This window comes from Poecilia latipinna, unplaced genomic scaffold (assembly GCF_001443285.1).
Source record: "Poecilia latipinna isolate Pla-1442-1.1 unplaced genomic scaffold, P_latipinna-1.0 Scaffold53, whole genome shotgun sequence".
Lineage (NCBI taxonomy): Eukaryota > Metazoa > Chordata > Actinopteri > Cyprinodontiformes > Poeciliidae > Poecilia > Poecilia latipinna.
In genome coordinates this window covers 536,052-554,355 of record NW_015112669.1, presented here as the reverse complement: position 1 = coordinate 554,355, position 18,304 = coordinate 536,052, and the positions used below count along the sequence as shown (strand labels likewise).

General features: G+C 36.8%; 1 protein-coding gene across 1 annotated transcript in view; it reads right to left on the bottom strand.

Annotated features, from left to right (window-relative positions):
- Nucleotides 1–243: 243 nt before the first annotated feature.
- parga (poly (ADP-ribose) glycohydrolase a) overlaps nucleotides 244–18,304 on the bottom strand; it is a 31,252-nt gene continuing 13,191 nt past the window's right edge. Inside the window, exons 8-18 of the mRNA XM_015052514.1 lie at nucleotides 16,155–16,247; nucleotides 14,632–14,786; nucleotides 11,226–11,305; nucleotides 11,076–11,136; nucleotides 10,876–10,951; nucleotides 7,624–7,771; nucleotides 4,912–4,990; nucleotides 4,665–4,773; nucleotides 4,401–4,506; nucleotides 2,538–2,666; nucleotides 244–1,442 (exon numbers count right to left, since the gene is read on the bottom strand). Coding sequence (XP_014908000.1) covers nucleotides 1,270–1,442; nucleotides 2,538–2,666; nucleotides 4,401–4,506; nucleotides 4,665–4,773; nucleotides 4,912–4,990; nucleotides 7,624–7,771; nucleotides 10,876–10,951; nucleotides 11,076–11,136; nucleotides 11,226–11,305; nucleotides 14,632–14,786; nucleotides 16,155–16,247 — 1,209 coding nt within the window. The 3' untranslated portion in view covers nucleotides 244–1,269. The remainder of the gene's footprint in view (nucleotides 1,443–2,537; nucleotides 2,667–4,400; nucleotides 4,507–4,664; nucleotides 4,774–4,911; nucleotides 4,991–7,623; nucleotides 7,772–10,875; nucleotides 10,952–11,075; nucleotides 11,137–11,225; nucleotides 11,306–14,631; nucleotides 14,787–16,154; nucleotides 16,248–18,304) is intronic.

Sequence of the window (18,304 nt, the reverse complement as noted above, 5' to 3'; positions counted from 1 at the left end):
AAATGTCCAATAACACGTAAAGATAAATGGATCCGTCTATGTGTACCAAGAGGTTTGTAAAAGTATTCCCAAAAACACAATTTGTGGTTTAACACGGCAATATGCTGAAATGTTCATAGGCTACAAATACTTTACCACTTGTCCTGCATTTGCAAAATGATTCCGAAGAGGAAAATTATATCTGAAACCGGCTTATTTTTAACATGTTGATTCTTTGTTGTAGCTTACAAACTCATATAAATCTCAAAGAAATACTCCTTTATTGGGATGTTTTAATTAAGAAATGATAAAAATATTACAACCTAAAATACAACATTCAGCACATTTACATCCCAAATTTTTGTCTAAGCCAATCATTCAAACAAACTGTAAGAAAATACAGCAAATCATAAAATACCATACCCACATCAAACCAAACACTGAGTAAAAACTTTGATAAAAATAATGATTTTCGTGCGCTTCGTTATCTGTTCACAATCTATAAGTAAATACAGTGATAATACTGTGCTTAGCACTGATTATATTTCATAACTGTAAAGTTATTCAGCAACAAAGGTCAACGATGACCGTGACCGTTCATTTCCTGTATATTCCATCTGAGACGACTCTAGCAGTAGTGATTATTGTTGTGACGCTTTGAAACAAGCCTTAAAGACGACATATGGGGTCTTACAGCCTCAGAGTTTATAAAAGAGCAGCAAACATCTGGAGAATATGTGATAAATAAATGTTTTCCATGCATAGACTACAGTACAGCATCTCATTCTCTCTGCATTCAAGAAAACAGAGGAGACAAACTGTTCAAAAAAAATAACAATGAAGTACAAAAAAAAACAACAAAAAAAAAACTGGGGGAATTACTACAGTAATTTCCTCAGTTCAACAGTGAAGCTTTATCACAATCATGCATATGATGGATATTTGGCCATATCTGTAATTGGTATTAAAGAAAAATAAAATAAAATAGATCGCACTTAAGAAAAAAAGGCCTCAAAGAGCAACAAGGATTCACTATTGCTATTAGTTTCAGAAACCTTTCACCAGACGTGGTGTCACAATACGAGGCTCCGATAATACCACCAGCAAAAAAGACAAAACCCTGCTTTGGTAGCTTGTGTCAGAACCAAACACCTAAAGGGAGTGTGTGTGTGTGTGTGTGTGTGTGTACAGGTGATTTTAAGCACAAGACTGAGTATTTGACACCTTCTGAAGCTGTATTTTGTCTCACAGACAGAGCGGGACAAAGTTTAAGTTACAGTTCTTGGCTTGTTATTGAGGTTCTGGTGTCACATGTGACATCCTAGAATCCTGCTCAGGGTTGGACGCTGCGGGAGCGGAGACTTTTTCAAAGATGAAACTGTAAAGACTGACGTGGGGACGCGTTGTGCGACAGTTCTTGCACTCTTCGTTGAAGTACTGGATGAAGAGGCTGTACAGCTGTCCTGCGATGGGGAAAAGAAGAAGAAGAAGTGCAGTGAAAAAGGATATATGAGCATTTCAGAGACAAAAAGCACTAACAGGTTGAGGGGCAAAGAACGAGAGACTGGAACTAGCAGGAAAAAAAAAGTGTTTTGGATCATTTATAAATCTCGTACAGACACAGACACGTATAGCATGAGCTGTTTTTTTCTGCACAGCAACTCCACTTTAGGAAATGGATGGCTGGAGGGGAATTTCTCTGAAAGGCTTCAATAAATGTCAGCAAAAGAAAAAAAGGGAAGAAAAGCGGGGAGTAGAGAGCCGATGCTGGTTTGTCCAGCCTGAATGGCTGGGCTCAGACAATAGCTACCGTCTAAAAGACTAAACTTGTGTGTTTCTGTTATATGCATATAGACGATTGTGTGTTGATGACAAAATGGAAAATCTCAGTCGATTACTAACAGCGGCTGTTGTATAGTGTGGGTTCCTAAACATTTCACATGTCAAAATACCACATTTTTCTAATTTAATGTTTCACAAATTTCTGAAAATTAAAGTGAAAGTCACAGGAGTACGGGATTGAAAAATATATATATATATTTAAGAGGAAAAAAAGAAAATATGTAAATTGATTTCATTAGGTTGTATAAAACCAAACCAATCAATAAGATGCTCAATATGTGGCATTTTAAAGACATGGGGTGCTAATTAAATATAAACAACAAGAGAAGTGCTTGTCTAGAAATTTTAACTTTTTTGTCAAAGATAATAGAATTTAAAAAATAAAGTTGAGACACTCACTTGTTTTCTCCATACTTTGATTTAATTTATTGTGGTAATCCAGATATAGAAGATGTTAAAAGTTAAGTCCTGACATTTCCAGTTTGCTACAACTGTTGACAGATATTTGTCAACTAAGTATTGAAGAGTACCAAAAACCGTAACCTTAAAATAATTAACATAAATGCTGAAATGAGAACTGGTCTTTTTTTAAATTGATTTTAGATGAGGTGAGAACTGGACATTTAAAAGGTGCACCTATTCAGCCAACATTAATAGCCTAACTTGACTAATCATTAAGTTTCATGTTTTTTTTAGGATGTATGTCTGTGTCTTACCAACTGTAACTCTTCTTTCGGCGAGGAACGTGTGCATTTCATGAACGTCTCTCATAAGCTGAGCATCTCCAAACGTGAAGTACGCGACATCTCTCCCGGCCTCGGCAGCTGCCATCAGCTGGATCAGAGCTGAAAGGCAAAGAAGCAGCATGTCAAAAGAAATCTTTAAACCAGCAACACTAAACTGGATAAGCTTTAATAATTTCAGATTTGAACATTTGACCACTTCTATCGGGCTGAGTAGTTGGTCAAACGCTGAGAAAGGTGTGGCTTCGGGCAGTAGAGAAAATGAGTGACGGGAGCAATTTGTATGGGAACAGTAAATAATGCTTTGCTAGGAGAATAGCCTCATCAACAGCACTCAATCTTCAGGTCTTTGTAAATGAGGTTTTAAGGCTTTTAAATAATTTAAAACAGCTGCTATAGTTTTCTGATTTATCGCCTCACAAGACCAACAAATCATCTACAGAAAGGTTTCTAATCTCTACAACAAACAAAACAATGGCTTAGTGTTAGTAGTCAACATACGTCAAGTAAGCCATTTTTAATGTTTAATTGTAAATATAGCAATTATGTTCTAAATATATCAGCTCTAGATAGAAATATTCTTAATGTTGGCTGGGGTTCGGAGGCAGAAAGTTCAAATGTCAATATTTGGATGGATTAAGTCCTTGGGAAATATTAAAAGATCAGTGGGTCTATTGATAGCATGCTGTAAATGAAAACTGACATCTCCAGCTTTATGTGTATATATATATATATATATATATATATATATATAAAACTGTAAATAAAACTTGAAACACTGTCCAACCACAGAACATGTAATCCACTTGTGACCAGGACTAAACAGTTTATGGTTGGAAACTAAAATCCAGCCTTTTTCTTCCCATCAGTGAGTGGCTCAACCTACCAGCTCAAGTTTTATTCTGAAGAATAAAACTTGTAATTGAAGGAGTAAGACCCAGAGGACACATAATTTATCTTTTACAATGAGCACCAAGTAGTTGAGGTTAGAAGACCTCCTTGCCGTCACCCAAACCTTACAGCTCCCTCCATATATTGTTCAATGGATTAAAAAGTCACATCCAAGTTTTGTTACTTGCTGTCAAAATAAAAGGGTATGAATGATCAGTGGATGCAGAAATGTCTAAAAGCACTAAAACTGTTGTTTTAACTGTTGTGAATCAGCAGTTGAAAGAAAGTAATTTAAACTCCTAAGAGTTTTTTCTGTCATGGGGCATGCTAAAAATAAGTAAAAATCACAAAATGTTAATTAAAAAAAACAGACATATTTTTGGTGAATTTGGAAAATTGCTTTCCCACATGATCAGAACTTTTAAAAAAATCCAGAGGTCAGAAAATCAGCCACAAAATCTCTGATCAGTGCATAAAGTCAAAAAAAAAAGGGTTTGACAAACCAACTGGCCGGGTGAATGGACAGTGTACACTTCCTACTTATGAACCTTCTGAAAGCCTTCACAGAAATAACTGCTTCGACTTACATCGTCTCTTTTCAATAATCAATCACAATTTTAATGGGAACCATCTGCGTTTTGTTTTGTTTTTTTTTTTTGGGCAGATCCAAAACAGAAAGCAAGTAATGGGAGGGTGACACCTTGGGAAAGCTGCTAATTGACTATCAGACACGAATCCGTTCCTGTGTCTTACTGTACAGGCTGCACAGCAGTGGGATTCCTTCAGCAGGAGCCTTGACGGCTGTGACAAGCATTACAGATGCTTGTCTGTTGTGCTCATCAATCACTCTAATTAATGTAATATATATTTTTTAAACTAGCAAATTGTTTTTAACTACCAAATGAAGTTATTTAGCACACATATGAGCAGTTCAACTAACAATACCTTTCAGGCGCGTGTCTCCACCAAAGGCTCCACAGCCCCAGTTGCCAGTGGCTACAGCGGGGAGGTGCTTGACGTTACTGTTGCTTCGATAAAATCCGCAATACGCCTAGAAAATATGCACAGGGATTAGAAGGAAGCAACGCTTTCTACAGTATATTTACTTAAACGTGTGATAAATCTATAAAGAAAAAGAAAAATACAATGTGGAAATGAGACATGCAAAGAGCTTTTCAAAGTACATATGATTTATCCTCTTTTCCCCACCTTGTTCAGTTCCCTGGTGATCTTCTCAGGAAGAAACTGTTCCAGGAAGTGTCTGTATTTAACAGCATCAATGGCCACAATCTCTGTACACCTTCTCTGCCAGTCGTCCCTGGAAACATAGCAGTGCAGAAGACGGGCGGCCATTATCTGCCTTTCTTCCTTTACATTCCAAGTGATTACAACCCACTTTCTTTGGATTGGTAAACTACTGAAAAAATGACATGTTTTAAACAAAGGTAGAAAATACCTTGGCGTCTCGTCTTTGTAGCTTTTCTGCCACTTGTAACTCTCGGCATAACCAGAATATTTACTGTATTGTTCAGTTCCTGCAGGGAAACAAAGGCAAAGCCAAGGAGCAAAAATATGTTATTCAGTGCTCGACAGTGGGAGCACACAGCGGGCCCAAATCTGTTTCAGCGCCTTATTTCCTAAATCAGATTTAGTGCTTTCTACGCTCCCTGTGCGAGTGCACAGTATCGGCTTCTATTGGATTGTCATAAATAAACCCCCATTGATTTAATAAGTAATCTTCTTTGGGAGGTTTAAAATTAAAAGCCGTTAGCCAACATAGGAAAGAGATACTCCGGAATAAGGAAACCTTCTGTCAAACTAGATTAATCAAGTATGATACACATGTATATCAGCAAGATTTTAACTTTTATTTACAACATAAATCTACCACGACAAGCTTTTGGTTCTGGCTCTAAAATCCCTGGTGGAACTATTAAAGCTACCGGATGGGTGTGATTCAAGACAGGAAGCTGACTCCCAATCGGAAAGTTGTATCCGAATTTCCCAGTTGGTATATCAGTGTCCTTTAAAAAGGCAATGAAGCATGTGTTTTGTCTTAAAGCAGAGTTATCACAGAGAAAAACAGTTTAAAAAGTACTGCATAGCCAAAAACTTTACACATCAAGAAGTCGTGTTCTTTTTGCTCTTGTTGCCATTATTTTATATATGACATTGTATAGAAAAATTTATTTTAAAGTTTAAAATGTTTATAGGAATCAAAATGCACTGACATGCAGTGCTAACATAGACTCTCATTAAGAAGGACCAACTTTAGACTGATCACTTATGCTTCCAGGAAGCTGTTGGTGAATGTTTTATTAATATAAAAAAAAATAAATAACTCGTTTTTCTTTTTCTTTATTTTTTTTTTAACGCAAGTGTAATAAAACATGAAAATTAGATAAAAAAAGTTAAGCTATTGGCCCATAGGAAGAACCTTTTAGCAGTATAAAATCTTATTTCTGGCGTCGTTTCAAACCCATTTCAAATAAATTAATGTCTGCTTAAGAATCATCAGGATGCACATCGCTTTCCTGGTTCTTCCCAAAAACACAGCTCATGCCGAGGCATGACAGTCATTTTTTTTTCTTTGAAATATAATTCCTTTACTTTATGAAGAAAAGAGAAATGTAGTGATCATGGCATTGCAAACCCACAGAACAGGCCACCCATATCGCTTCATCCATCAAAGGAACTGACCACCTCCTTCTTCACCTTAATCAAATTTATTTTGTTGAATGTCCATGACGGCATCCTGCCAGACGAACTTCCATCACAAGATTACATCAGGGAATCTCTACCTTCCCGTCTACAAACTCACTCGCATCAGCATTTGTATTCCATCTTTCAAGTTATCTCAAGGTAAACTTCTAAATGCTCTTAAGGAGCTCTGTTAAGGAGCTCTAGGGACAGACATAAAGACTAAAATTAGAGTTTAAAAGGAAACGCTGCATACGTGCATAGAATAATCTGGAGGTTTTTAATGAATATATGGCGTAATGGGTCCATTCCATTAGTGGTTGCGATGACCTGAGTTGGGCAATAAATTCCTTTCTGTCTAAATGTAATCATGTTAAGTGCAGAAGGAAAGGGAGGAGGGATGGGAGGGAAGGAGGGGGCTTATCAATGAAGGTCGCTAAGGAGAGTTTCAGAAAAAACAAGATGGTGCCTCAATGGTTTTATTTTTTTGTTTGTTTTAGGGGAATGACCAAAGTGGTGCATGGGCTTAAATATCAGATTCTCCCCTTTAACGTTTACACTCAGCCAATACAAAAGGGAAACAGTGGTGGAGACTCTTGCTTTTTTCTCTGTATTTGTTATTCATTCAGATTAAATGAGCTAATGTCAAATAGATTCTGTTATCTGTCAAAAGATAACAGAATCTGTGAGTTATACTATCTGACGTAATGTGAGCACCGCGTCACCTCTTGTGGAAGCAAAAGGACTTCTGTGATAAATTGTTTTCCTAATAAATATCCCTAATGTGGAAATAAATTGGATATTGTCATGAGTGAACTAGCTACTTTGTTAATTAGGTAGAAGATAAATGTGACAAGTCGACAAGGGAACACATCCCCATCTAAAGTCCTGTGTGTGGTTTGGGTTCGGTCACTTTCTGCTTCCAGAGCTACATAGAAATCCCACTGGGTTAATAAGAGTCGACACTATTCAGCTCCATTGATCATGTGCGTCGAGTTGGATTTCAAATTAAGCAATACTGAGATGCTCATTTGAGACAAATTACTAATTATTAATTAAAGAGTAAGATATAGAAAAGCACAATTTTCAGATCAAATGGAGTATTTAGCAGACAGATGCACTGTTCACAGTAAAAATGTGACTTTGGAAAACAAGTTGGTTAAGTAACATGACTTCAAGTGAAGTTTTGACATGGTTTAAATGACCTGGTTTAAAATTAAGACTGATTTTCCAGTTCCAGCACCACAAAAGCGTAAAGTCAAGACACATGACTTTACGATAAATATTGTGTAGACGCAATTTGCATCGCATTGACACAATAAATAAAGGCTGATACCTCATAATTACTAAGAAGTGCAATTATGACTTTAGACAGAGTTGTTTCAAGTAATTAAAGTCAAACCAATTAAAGTCTGAATTCTTATGGTTTTTTACTTTTTCTTTTAAAAGACCACGAGTAACCACACACCTGTTATAATGAGGCATTCATTGTGTTCCAGAGCTTCAGTAAAGAGGCGAGAAACGATGAGCTCAGGGTTGATGAGGAACCGGATCTCCTCTTGGACCAGTCCATGTCCTGTGACTCCACCTCCTACATACCTGTTTGCAAAGTCAACCTAATGAGGGGGGAAGGAAAGAGATACAAGTAAGGTGCAAAGACTGACGAAGGAAAGCACATCCTCCTGTATTTTTAGGTTTTAACACTAAATAATCAACCAGCTCAAAAAGATTGAAATCATATTGTGTATTGGCTTATTAGCTTATTTTATTGCTAAATTAAGGATATGAACTTGACATTTTAATATATTTTGTCATAATTATTGCAAACAACAAAAGCAACAATAAAAAATCATAACTTGTATCCAGTCTTTTTTTTTTGTTTGTTTTTTTAAGGCTCCTTTTTGATAAAGCTTGCATACAGAGGTGTGGTTTTTCTATCACTAAACTTCACGCAGTGACATTAAATCATATTTAAAAAGATGTATTGATATTGTTTATGCTCTTTTGTGTTTTCAGCACTATTCAAACACAATAGCACATACTCATAAGCGTATTTACCAATGCTTCCACAGGAAACGGCCTTATTTGCATTGACAAACAAAAGCTGCTGCCTCATTCAGTAATGGATCTAGAAATGGTAGATTTTAGTTTGGCTGCAGAAAAATGAAAAACTTATACCGAGTTAACTTGCCAGCACACCCAACTTATACAGTCGCATGTGACACTATACAATAAAACATTATATACATATTTGCACTTTGGGTCGTTTATGCAATGCTGATGACAGGAACTGCTATTGTCACTCATTACTTGAATAAACAACTATTATTTTCCCATTAGCCGTCACCCACAGAGGAGGTTTAATACAAACAAATGTCTAAGGATGACCGTTTCCTCCTTGGTGATAATCAGATTAGAAAATCAAAACAAAAACAATGCACATGAAATTGTAATAGATACAATAAATACCAATGAAATGCATAATGTACAGCTGAGCAACTGTGGAAAATCTGAACAGTAAAGCTGTGTTGAGAGACCAAGTATTGAATTTTATCTCTAAAGGACAACATTTGACCATCCTTTGTCATTTCCAGCCAGTCAAATGAGTAAAACATGTCATGATGTCAGAAAAAGCCAAGTGGAGAACATTTTATTTATTTCACCAATTAAATTCAACAACTGAAATAGATTTAGTAGATATGGTGGAATACATAAAGTGTGTATTTCTGGTCATTTTTATGATTATGTCTTAAAACTCATAAAGACCCAAAATTCTGTTCCTCAGAAATCTTGCATATTAAATAAGCCTCCATCCAAAGCCTTAAAGAGAATCTGGGATATCGTCAAGAGGAGGATGAGAGGCGCCAGATCCAAGAACGCAGACGAAACTGAAGGGAGTGAATAAATCCACCTGGACTTCTGCAACACCTCTGCAGTAACACAAACTGATTGCATCCATGCTACACAGCATCGTTGCAGTAATTCAAGTATTGAATGCATTTGGTAGAGTACATGGACATACTTCAGTTGAACTGAATTACTAAAAATGTACAATTGTGATGAATTTATTTGGATTAACTGAACAGAAGTAAACTGCTAAAATTAGAAAAGTTTTTCACACGAGAAGGTTGTAAAACGATGCTCTCATGTCATCTTTATTCTGAAACATCGCTTCATTATCTGATCATATAATATAGAGCATTGTTAATACATAGGCCTAAATCTAAGATCCAACAATTCTATGCAAAAATAACTTGAGGACGCTCAAATCTCCCACCAAAAATTCTCTCTGTAATCATCTGTAAACACTTCTGGTGTAGGGAATATTTTACAGATGCTACACCGACGCATCCTTAAATCGCCATCCTTGTTTGTGTGGTTTAGATAAAAGAACAGTCCGTCCAATCACAGGGCAGATACTTATACATGCTGTCAGAAGTGAGGGTTCTGCTCAGTGGCCCGCAGCTACGTCAATCTGTGTGACAGTAAGTGTGTTTGTATGTGCATGTTTTCCAGCCAGTCACCCAACTCCTCACCTTTATCTCTGGTTCAGCTCCTGACCTCGGCCCCCTTCCCCCCTTCAATCTCACCCCCTGACAGGATGACAGCCTGCTCTGCCCCATTCAAACAGCACACAGCCACTGTCCGGCCTGCTGAGGTAGCCGTCAATTCTCTTGCAGGACTCTTGGCCCACTGGGTCATCCCAGTGCAATGCCTAACTCGCGTCATTTATATTTTCTCCATGTGCCATCTTGCCTCTATCCTCCCACACCCAGGGGTCCTCCCCTCCACCCTTGCCTATCCGAGCTGCTCATGTGTATACAAATACTGTCAACTGCAGTAAAATAATAAATAAATACAATAGCAGCAAAGGAACACAGAGGAGGAGGATAAAATCCAGTGGGGAGAAATAAATAGGTAATTATAGGTCTTTAAAAAAAAAATAGTATAATTTTTTACCACTTTATTTCTTCTTGTTATGAAGCAAGAAGGCTGCTGATTAATGATAGGTGTGTAACCTTGAACAATATCAGTGCTGAAAAGGAACCAAAAAGCTCAAAAATCACATAAATGGTTCTAAAGACAGAAAATAGGTAAAAAAAAATGCAAAGATGAAAATTTCCGGTCATTGTCAAATTTCTCTATTAAGAGTATCTATTCCCCCTCCAAAACATTTACTTGTATTGTACAAAATCCAACACAAAGTTAAGGCAAAAATTCACCATTTACCTGAAAAACTTAAGACTTCAATTATTTTCTGTTGATCAAATTCTAACGACAGTATTTGGTTGCACAACTGCTGTTTTTCTTCTATTGATCATTTTTTTATTTATTAATGTTGTAATATTTTTAACATTATTTCTCCAAGCTGCCACCAGAGGGATTTCTGCTTTTCCCTTTGGCATTTTCAAACACCTGGTAAGATTAACAGGATGAGACCGTCCCTATGGGAAGACGGTGTAGACTTTGACAGACCTGAAGTATGGATATGACGAGCAAACGAGTGTTAAAATTGCAAACTACAATCTCAACTTGACTTAAGTTTGCAAACTGAACAACATAAAGTTGTATTAAAAAAGAAAAGGTATGCACATAAAAGCTGAAACTTAAATTCTGCTTTAAAAGTCTGAAAAAGAAAGTCATTCGTGACTACAGGCAATTATCGAGTCATGATAAATTAATCTTTGCACTGAATGCAAAGCTGCACAGGAATCCTTACCTGAAGCATCCCGTATCCATCATCCTCAATTGTCCCCTTGCAAGTTATATGTAGGCGCTTCAGCTGAGTCTGAGAACTTCAGAAACATTTTCGGTTACCGACTGCTACTTGTGTATGTTGATGAATGAAAAATCCTATATTATTCCCCAATTTACCAGTCTTGAATAATAGATTTGGTGAATAATATGAGTGGTGTTTACCTTTCCCAGTCTGGTGGACTGGTAAGAGCTTGTCTTGTGAATGTAACAAGACCATTAGGTCCTTGAAAAAGACGCAAAGAATAAAATGGTTCATTAACTCTATAACAAGGACATCATTTAGGTGAAAAATAAATCATTTTTGGGTCTTACTTGTTTCAGTAACTCTCCTGAAGTAACACAGCAGAGTTTTTAACTTCTCAATCTTTCTAGGAGAAGAACCTTCAAACAACCTGAAATGAAAAAAATGAACAGACATTTGACTTCAACAAAGAGCTTTTTCTACATGACGATGTTAACTCAGTAATTTATTAAAAATTCATAATAATAAAAGCACACTTTTTATTTTCCGACATAAAAAGAGGAATTCACTTTTTAGAGAACCCTGCAAAAAACCTGAAAAAGATTTGCTGCTCAGATTAGACGAGACCAACATCACTGCATATCAACCTGAACCTTGAAGTTCAGATTTTCAAATCTCTGTACGCATCATCTACAGCACAAGCTTTCCAACAAAAACAATGTCTGGTCCAGCCTCCCTTCCTTAATACAGTAACACTGCCTGCCAATGTTTCGGTTTGTGGGAATATAAAACTGAGGTGGAAGAACAAGCAAGGAGTGGTGGACGGAAAGCTTAATTCACCACATACTGGGACACCCTCCATTAAAAACACCATAAGGTTTTGGTTATTTAAATTAATCATTTATCTCCAACTGTTTTCTGTTCAGTTCAGTTAAGATTTAAAGCAGAGGAATGCAATGAAATGAGAAACGTATTGCACTAAAAGCCCTTTAGTGATAAACATTTATTAAATATAATTCAAGCATAAATGGACAACTTCAGTTCTCCACCAAGTATAAGAAAAAGATTTGTAACACCCTAGATCGATAACAGTAAGTCTTGCACCAGGGAAAATGAGCTTTAGAGACACAGTGGATGAGAAATAGGTTCAGAGTGATGTTTAAAGTGTTATTAAAAAAACAACAATAATGATGATTTAAAAGGAAGTTACAATCCTTTTGTATATATTTTCAAAGATAAAAGGGTGCATCCATATTTTTTTCAAAATGTCTAAATATAATTAACATTTTTAAATAAGCATACATGCCAATTTAATCAAATTCCTTAATTGCTTCTTAATCTGTTGTATAGAAACCACCATACAGGCTGTGTGAGTTTTATCTAAACTTTTTCGCCCGTAAAACATGGTTCCTGTCACAGTCTTCTCAAACAGCAGAAAACACAAGTTAAAGAAGTCCGCTGCCTTCTGCGTTGCCCCTCGAATACATCCATCACTTAGCAGAGGACAAACCTTGACAGTTCTGCCAAAACAGCAATCAGCAGATTGCTTGCTGCTCTGCTTGTCCAAGACGGAGAGCTGCTGTAGCCAATAAGCAAAGTGACGGACACTCCCTCAATTACCAGGAGAAAGGGAGGGTCGGTAACGATCCAGGGCCCATTTTAGACTGCAGTGGTCGTCTTATTTCATCTTCTCAGAAAGACCACTGCCAACCCCCGCCCGCTCATGCTCTGTCCTGCATTTTTGCTGCTGGCAGAAATGCTGATAGGAGGTCCAAGTGGTCCTAAAAAGCCAGCTATGCAATTGAATCAATGTTTATATTATTACAGCATTCTTGCAGATAGCGCATGGAAAGATAGGACCAAAGTACAGGCAGAAGCACAACACTGGAAAGGTGTTGTGTGAACTCAAAGAATAAAATAACACTAATCACCTAGCTGTGTTATTTATTTATCTCATAACACTTAAGATTTCTCAAAAACAGCAACTCCAGTCTGTCAGGCAACAACTGGGTGTTATTACATTACTCCTTACTATCACTAACTAGAAGGAGGAGCTCCAAGAAAACAAGAAAATTGAGTTAAAGTAGTATCTGGAAAAGGTATTGTTATAATGAGGCATTTACTGACCAAATTGAGACAAAGCAGGTAGCAAAATCTCACTTTTTTTCTCACAGAAAAAAGTGATATATACCTTACCTATATGGTATATAAAAGAAAAAATCTCACCAACTGTAATTCTGCAGTTGCTATGGCTGTGTTAAAACTAAATACTAACATTAAGGGGCTTTATGAACAACAAGATCAGTTTATACTTTGAGAAATGTCTTTAAAAAACCCTGTTAGGTTTTTAGAAAGTTTAACGATTCACTTCAAAGAACAAGACAAAACAGAATACAGAGTTCATGAATGATACAATTTTAGAAACTTTAGAGAAAACTAAGAATATCCATTTTAAGGCTTTACAAATCACAACACCACACAAAAAATAATCAGTATACAGCAAAGAACTTCTTTCTTTTTTACTTCAAAATAAGAGTCCCAAATGCATTATTATACCCGATCAGCTTTCAGGAGCCCCTGTCCATCCATGTAACTTTGTAAAAAAAAAAAAAAATACTTGAGAAATGTGGACTGTGAATGCTGATATTAGTGTTGTGGACATCTGTGCCTCAACAACATATTTTGCACTGATGTGGTATTTTAGGCTTGAATAGCTGCAGTGATAGCACAACTTGTACAAGCAGGTTTTGCAGATGTTAATTGTGTGTCAAATTTACGGACATACCAGAAATGTAACACAAAGGTTTCAACTCATTACATTACACAAACAAAAAAAAAAATAAAATAAATAAATTTAGGGCTTTTGTCCTGATTTTTCTATCAATCATCTCTTTCGTCTTGGTTGAATCTAAATAATTTCAAATTTGTATCTGCCTGGGTTATGGATATTATTTAGCTTGAAGGATTTACATTCATCAACACTTGCATCTAAAATTCACATAAACCTCAAAATTATATGAAGTCATAGAAAACCAGGCAAGTGTGTACTTTAAAACAGTCAAGACAAAGTGCTGCAATTAGCCCTCATGCTTTGTTTTGTCTTCAATAGACCATTTACTGTTGAGCTGACTGAAAGAGAAAACACCAATTTATAAAACACACCTACTACAATCTTCATCCCACATCGAGGACATAACAGAAGCAGGGGAAAAAAAAAAAAAAAAAGATAGATCTCAGCCCACAGCCTAAAACCTTTTCTAGTGATAGATGAAGTTATGTCAAGGACGACAAAACTAAATGTTTCGTGTCCATCAGTAAACTAACCTACAAGTTGACATTCTAACTGGAAAGTAATGAATCCGCAGGCCAACAAACAGAATTAGTCAAACTGAGTAAAATTCTCAATGATTTCTATTTGACTGGTTTTCAGGGCAGTAGCTCCCCCTGATGGAAATAATGTTATCTTGAATGGGAGGAATACAATGAAAACATTGCCTTTGGGCAACATATTCCTCACACTTTCATTAATACTGGTCAAAGCGTTTAATTAAAATGACAGCGTTAACACTTGGCAACAGACAACACAAACTGAGCCCTCCTCTCTCCTGTTTCAAGCAAAGGTTTACAATAAAATAAAATAAAAATTCAACGAGGCATTTATTTTCGTGATGTGCCTGAATTAGGGAGACCCAGCACCGCTTACAATACTGTGAGTGCTGCGTTTCAAGAATCATGTCTGCATTGGCGTTTGTTTACCTGTAGAAGTTGATCTCGGGATAGTTGCAGTACTCCGACTTGCGGGAGTTGCGTCGAGGGAATGTGCAGAAGAAGGCGTTGGCCAAAAGACAGGCTATTTGCTCCTGAGACAGAGTCAGGGAATGGTTCATACCCGACTTAAGTAAAGGAATTGGCTGGAGGGAGACAAAAACAGAACATAAACACACAATTTAGAAGCATAATAAGACTAGAGGATGATGTCGATGCAACCACACGAAAGCTGGAAGGCTAAAATACCAGCCAATCAAAGGTGAATCCTGAAAATAGATACAAGGTTTTGTGGGTGCAACAGTGCAAGTTGGAGGGCTGATGAGCTCAGAAAATTAGTTTAGTGATATAGCAAGCAGGAGATAAGGAGGGCTCCATTAGTTAAATGAGTGGTAGTAATTAAGGTTCCGGTTTTGTTGCTCTCCCTCAGGTTCGTTCAGTCAGACACATGGGGCCCATCAATCTTTACCGATTAGGGCTAAAGAGCCTCCCAAGGCCGCCAAGTAGGCAGATCGATACCACCTCTAATCACACACACATAAACATTACCTTTTTAAACCCAATACTACAGACAATCTTTATACTTTCCAGCTTTACAGTTTTACTAACAGTGGTGAACAGCTGACTTGCTTGGAAAACCACAGGGTTGTTTTTTTCCTCTCCTTTCTGAGTGGGAGTTGAATTCAGTGAATTGAATTAACTGAAGACTCTGCAATAGATAATGCAATTACAAAAATACCAATCTTGTAATAATTCCTGTATCGCTATAATGGATGACAGAGTCTGAAAACAAAGACAAATGAAGATGACATTTAGACGGACCTCTAAGAAGGACCAGCTGTGTGTACCAGGAATTTAAAAGAGGTCTGTGGACTTTAATGGTCAGTGCATCAAATGTATTTCTCAATGAAAGGAATCCCTGGTGCAGAATGGTAACTTCAGCAATGAAAGAATGACAAATGGTCAACAACCAGAGTGTGCAATACCTAAAAACAAACAAACATATGACATGTGTTAATCTGTTTAATCATAAAAAGGGCTTGATGCAGGGGTTGAAAGTTAATAACTTTGTTAAGCCCTGACTTAAAAAACACTTAAAATGATGTAAGCTGGATGCATTTTTGGATAATATAGATCAATCATTAAATAAATGAAAAGCAATTGTTGGATCTCCTTCAAATATAATGATCATCTTTTGCACAAATCTCTCTTGAGACAACAGCTAATCTAATGTTAGACTAGATTAGCTAATCTAACGAATATGTACCCAAAGTTTGTAAAACTAGGTTACTCAATTGTTGTCTTTCTTACCTCTTACTACAGGTAATCTGACTCAGTCACATGATTTAATCTAAGACAAAACCTTCAAATTTAAAAAAAAACAAGGCAACACAAAACATTTTGAGTGAAATGCGTACAAAAGAAAATATAATGTTTGTATATTAAGAGTATTGAAGAAAAAAAAATCAGTCTGCAATGCCATAAACTAAGAATTAAGAGAGAAAAATGCTTACCATTGTGCAGAGGCGAGGTGCACTAAGTGCGAGCTCGACCATATCAGGTAGTATGCCCTCAAACAGCTGTTGCAGCTCACAAAGCTCAAGATACTGAAATAAAGCCAAAATACAGAAGGGTTGTCAATTTTTATCAATCTGATATATTCCAGGAACCTCCAGTATTTCCTAGAAATTGTTACATGTACTAACGGCCAAATTTCAACAAAAGGTTTTCTCAAACAGAGGTTAATATGATGATTATGAACCTGCAAGAATAATAAAGCAAATTAATTAGTTAAAAAAATGCTGAAATATTGTTTAAATTGATATTTTTATTTTATGCTAGTGTCAAGATACCCATTTATTTAATATACCCTTTAAGTTTGAATCATTTACCATTTGATTTCTTTACACCCGTTTTCCCCTCCAAGCTGCTTTGCTATAATTTTCCCTGTTTTCAGATTTGAAATGCCTAAAATGATTTCACATTTTAGTATTATATTCAAGATAAACTATTTTTAAACATGTACGATATTAATTTATTTGATAAATAAATAAATACGTCATATTTCCTCCCCCCCTTCTGCTTTATTTCCACATGCATAATTAATTTACTTTTTTTTTTTTTTACATTTCAGTTTCTGGATTTCACTTCCCCGCTCTCTCTGCTGGACTCAAGGAACGACAGGACCAATCAGACTGTTCTGGTCCATGTGGTCTTCCAAAACGTTGCCGTTACCCCTCTTGGACATCAAACAGTCCCAACGTTTTAAAAGGAGAAAAAAATAAATAAAAAAAAATGCTGCTGAGCCACTCGCAGCACAGAACGCATTTTCAGAGGAAACCATCATCAATCAGAAAATGAGCCCGCCGTGACCGAGGCACCCATACTTCAGCGGCAGCTTACCTCAGCATCCATGGGCAATTCCCTCTAAAATAAACATCCAGGTTTTCCATCATACACCCAGATTTACAACACAATCATTTATGAGTGTAGTGGCTTCGAAAGTCACCGTCATCAATCACTTGCCTTATTCTATAAAGGTAAGCAGGGGAGCTGGCACTGATTAAATGGACCTTCTGGAGCAAAATGCAAATGACCAATTGTGGGGAGAGTGGCAGGCTGGTTGATTTTCAAGAGGAAGTCTTCTGCGGTTGACTTAGCGAGGAGCATTTATATGGCTGCAGAGCAGGTCTGACTAAATGCTGTCAGAAGTAATGAGCTGGCAGACATCATAAAATGCTCCTGTGGGACTAATAGATGGTAGGTGGTGATGCAGCAGGATGATGGCAGAAAGGGGAAAGGACTGCATTTAAACAGCTACAGCAGCACAGTCCCACATGCTTAGGCAAACCATGCGATTTCCATATTTAAACGTCTTAAAGTATCTCCAACAAGTCCTAGTAATTAGAGGTTATGGGTTAATGGTGATTTTTATCTTCTGGTTCAAAGGTAAATGTAATTTTGTGAGGGGAAAGACATTACACAAGTAAAAATGGTTTCACAAACAAACACAAACTGCTGGGTTTTTTTGTTTCACTGTCAGGGGTTCATTGGTAAGAGCTACATCAGTTATACTTACTCTTGGACCGTTACCCTGCTCTGTCCTCACAAACATTCATCAGATAGTGACATGGTGACAGTTTCATTCGGCTGAGAGAGAAACACTACGACGATTTACAGACAAGCTCTAATTTGGATAACCCCTTTTTTCCCCCCTCCAATGGCTGCTACACATTGAGAGGAACGTCAATCATTGGCTCCGGGGCAATACGCCTCCATACAATTACACCCCCCTCCGCCCCCGGAACAAAATGTTGCTCTGAATTTAATAAAGCAATCCTGAGTGAGGAGAGGAACAACAGTTTCATTTAAATTCACAATAATCTGCTTGAAATTTAGTTTATTAGATTAACTAATAGGGTTCCCTTCACATGTTTATTACCAAATGCTCAGATTTTCAACTCAAGGATTTTAAAACAAATTTTAAAAGCCACAATGGATAGGTGGACTGACAGATAGGCAAAGATAAAAATGACTTTATAGCATGGTGGAAAACTGGTCAAAACAGCAAACCTGCAATCACTGATTAACAACGAAATACATTACAGCTTAATTAGATATAGATATTAGATATAATTAACAGATATCCATGTTTTTAGTATTG